This window comes from Gymnodraco acuticeps, unplaced genomic scaffold (genome assembly GCF_902827175.1).
Source record: "Gymnodraco acuticeps unplaced genomic scaffold, fGymAcu1.1, whole genome shotgun sequence".
NCBI classification, from domain to species: Eukaryota; Metazoa; Chordata; class Actinopteri; order Perciformes; family Bathydraconidae; genus Gymnodraco; species Gymnodraco acuticeps.
The window spans coordinates 379,433-382,850 of NW_022991255.1; the positions used below are offsets into that span (position 1 = coordinate 379,433).

At 40.8% G+C, this 3,418-nt stretch overlaps 1 protein-coding gene across 1 annotated transcript; it reads left to right on the top strand.

Annotated features, from left to right (window-relative positions):
* The first annotated feature begins 218 nt into the window (after positions 1-218).
* LOC117561981 lies at positions 219-1,860 on the top strand. The gene is made up of 2 exons (XM_034239729.1): positions 219-1,298; positions 1,505-1,860. Exons 1-2 carry the CDS (start codon positions 722-724, stop codon positions 1,582-1,584), a joined length of 657 nt encoding a protein of 218 aa, XP_034095620.1. The 5' UTR covers positions 219-721; the 3' UTR covers positions 1,585-1,860.
* Positions 1,861-3,418: the final 1,558 nt, after the last annotated feature.

Consider the following 3,418-nt stretch of genomic DNA (forward strand, 5'->3'; position numbering starts at 1 on the left):
AAGCTAACACAAATTATGACATTTACATAGTTCCATACATTTCAGTATGCACTGTACACAGTAGATTTAGATTTTCACAAGACTTCGATTTTCATATCTCAAAGTCAAAACAATACACTGTACAATTTTTTATTTTAACATTTCAGATTTTAAAATTTGCATAATTTGTTATCTTTTAATTTATTAATATAAAAAAATATATATATTCTAAACAAAAACAAACTTAAAAAAAAAATAAAAAAAACCCTACCCAGATTTAAAGTTAAGTTCGGATGACATAGGATATTATTTATCAGGAACGAAGGTGCTAGTCGGAGGGTTAGTATTTCAATCTTTGATAACTTAATAATATTCATTCGAATAGTTAGAGAACATGTCACCAAAATAAACTAAATTGAGGTTAGACGCAGAGCCAGGCACAACTGCAGATATCAAGGAAAGGGTACAAATCAGATCAGATGCTACAACAGTTCCAAAACTTAGACAGAAGACATGGAACCAAGCTGAGAAACTGTGGGAACAGTGGCAAACAAGAGGACTGTTTCCAGCAGATGATCAACCTGGACCAACAAAAGCCCATAGAAGAGCAGTACTCGACTATGAGCACGAACAATGCCTACAACAGCTAACTATATGGAGAGAAGCTGAAGAAAGATTTATAAGAGTTACAAGTCTGATACTCCATCTGGAATATGCCAGCCTATTGGCAGACAGCATACATATGGTCCAAGTAGCAGATCTGGCAGTGAGGGAAGACATAGCTCCAGTTATCCAAACTCCGAAGCTGTATCTAAGCCTGGCCGAAGTCCCTCCTCCCTCCCCGAATGTTGGTTCTATAGGAGAAGTCTTGCAGTTGGATGGAGTCTCCACGGACAAACATCTCAAAGAATTGGAGTATGAAGTAAAAGTGCTAACCAGTAAATCAAAACACCTGATGGAAGAGAACATACGATTAGAAGAAATCACAGAAGAAAGACAAACACAAAAGACAGAAATGGAAGCACTACAACTGAGACTCTTGAAGATGCAAATAGCTGAGAAAGATACCGAAGCTAATAAAAACAAGAAAGCGGCAAGGCAAATGGCAGCTACATCAGGGATGGCCATAGAACCAGAGAAGGCAGGTCAGACACCTCCAACAATTCAAGCTCAGGAAGTGCCAGAGATTCAGGTGCAGAATCAACAAAGAGGGGGAGGAGGTTTCCGAGAAAGACAAAGTGGCAGAGAAGGAGGGCGTTTCCAAGGAGGTAATCGATCAACAGGACAAGGTTTCCAAGGTGAAGGATGCTCCATATGTGGTCAGTTCTCACATTGGGCCAGCTATTGTCCGCAACACAGGATGCTGCAAGCACCAGAATATCTTCCCACTCCATTTCGGCAACAGCAAACACCTGCATATCCTCCTACCCAAGTACAGCCGCAAGCAAAGGCATACACTCCCATACAGCATCAACAAAAGGGACAATGGAGAGGAGAGCCACGATCAAGACGAAGAACAAATGTGGTCAGCTGACACATTGGTCCAGAGAGTGTCCGCAGAACATTGCACCAAACAACGGCCCTCCATGCAGTTACCCCGGGTAGGTTTCCATGATGACAACGGAGGCAGGGGGTCCCAGAGATGTCAAAGACGAACAGCATTGCCAAACATGACCCAAATGCCACTGACACCCTGGTATCAACCACAACAATGAGGAAGCTCAGAGGGCCAGACCACCAGGTGATGCATCTTCAGCACAAGGGTATTTTGAAATCCAGCTACATTGAGCCATATCTGTCACCACAGAAGGGAGAGGTTTAATGTTTAATGTAAAAACAAAATCGAGAGTAGCATTTGCATTTACACATAAAGCATCCACAGAATAGAACATTTAGCAGACTATTTTTGTAATTATGAGAAGGAAAGAGATTACGAGTGATGTTGTTCCCCCACACAGAAAACTATTGTGTCCACACAGCTAGTGAGGTCAAGACGATGGGGTTTCCACCAAAAAATATGAAGACGGAAACCTAGTACTCGCCCAAGACGGAGGATCCATACCAAATCCTCCTGTTTACACCGACTGCAGTTCAAGGGGCGGCGATACACCTGACGTGGAGCTGTTGAGACCTAAAAACAGAAACTCGATTCTGCTGTGGTGAAGTCTGGCTACAAAGGGAGGTGTCCGATAGGGTCGCTTGTCTCAAACCAGTGAAGAAGTCAACAAGAACCCAGCAGAACTAGAGAGTGACTGTTAGAGGGAGAAAAGTGACAGAGCGACAGAGACTGGCACAACATTTTCCAGCCAGTACATAGATAGACCCCGTCAGAAGACCGGGGCTGTGTTTAAAGGGGAACTTCATTTATTGTTAGTGGAAGTGTAGTTTTTTAGTCAAACAATTATATGACTTATGGAGTCAGATTACATTTTTCTCATAAACACAATTTTATAATCGGTCTGAAGTATCTGTTTTAAGGCAATGAGCTGCAGATTAAATAACATGACACTGATTGAGAGCTTGGATGAAGAAGTTGTAGGGATTTTACAACAGTTTCAAGAATCAGTTTTTATTTATTTATTCTTGAGTAACTTTACTGATTTATAATGTAGTGCGTAAGGCACTATCTCATTTTGAGTAAGGGGCACCAGCCCTTCATGCATGTCACCCTCTGTGAGAATAGTTCGCATTTTCTCTCTAGTTTAGAGAAATATTATTTTATCATATCTTTGTTCAGCAGTATCAAACAATCCTCTAATCCTAGAATTATTGAGACGCATTAGCGACACCATGGGTATTGTTTTTCGCAGCAACAATGATGCATAATACCAGGACAAAAGCCATTATTGCAACAAGTAAACCATTTTTTGTGCTAATGGCAGATTTTAGTGAATATGTTTTTATACCATCAGAAAGCCATACATCATACGATATTTTGTACGCCTTATGGGTACACGGAGAAGTTATATTTATTGAATGCAACGTTATGGGTTTTACATGTCCTGTTCAGAATAGGGTAATCATTGCAATATTAATTGAGCATGTTATGCTCAAAGGAGGGAGTGTCATGATTATATAGATATATTGATTTCAGTGACGTTGTAGTTAATAAATAATAACATGTAGCATATAATAGGTCTCATAACGACAAAAGGTATGCCAAAGCTTGGGCCTCCTCCAAGGAGGGAGTGGTCCAGTTTTGGATATTAGACGAATAAAAGTAATGAATATGTCAGAACTCTGAGTAATATAATCCAAGTTTTGTCTACACAGGCTAAGAAAGCTACAGAGATACAAGACGAGACACCAGAAGAGACTCCTGTTCGGCCAGGTGATTGGGTGAGGGTGAAAGTTCACAAAAGACAGTGAGCTGATCCCCGGTGGACGGAACAGTGAGAAGTTGTAATGAACTTCACACGCGCTCCGGTTTAAAGGTAAC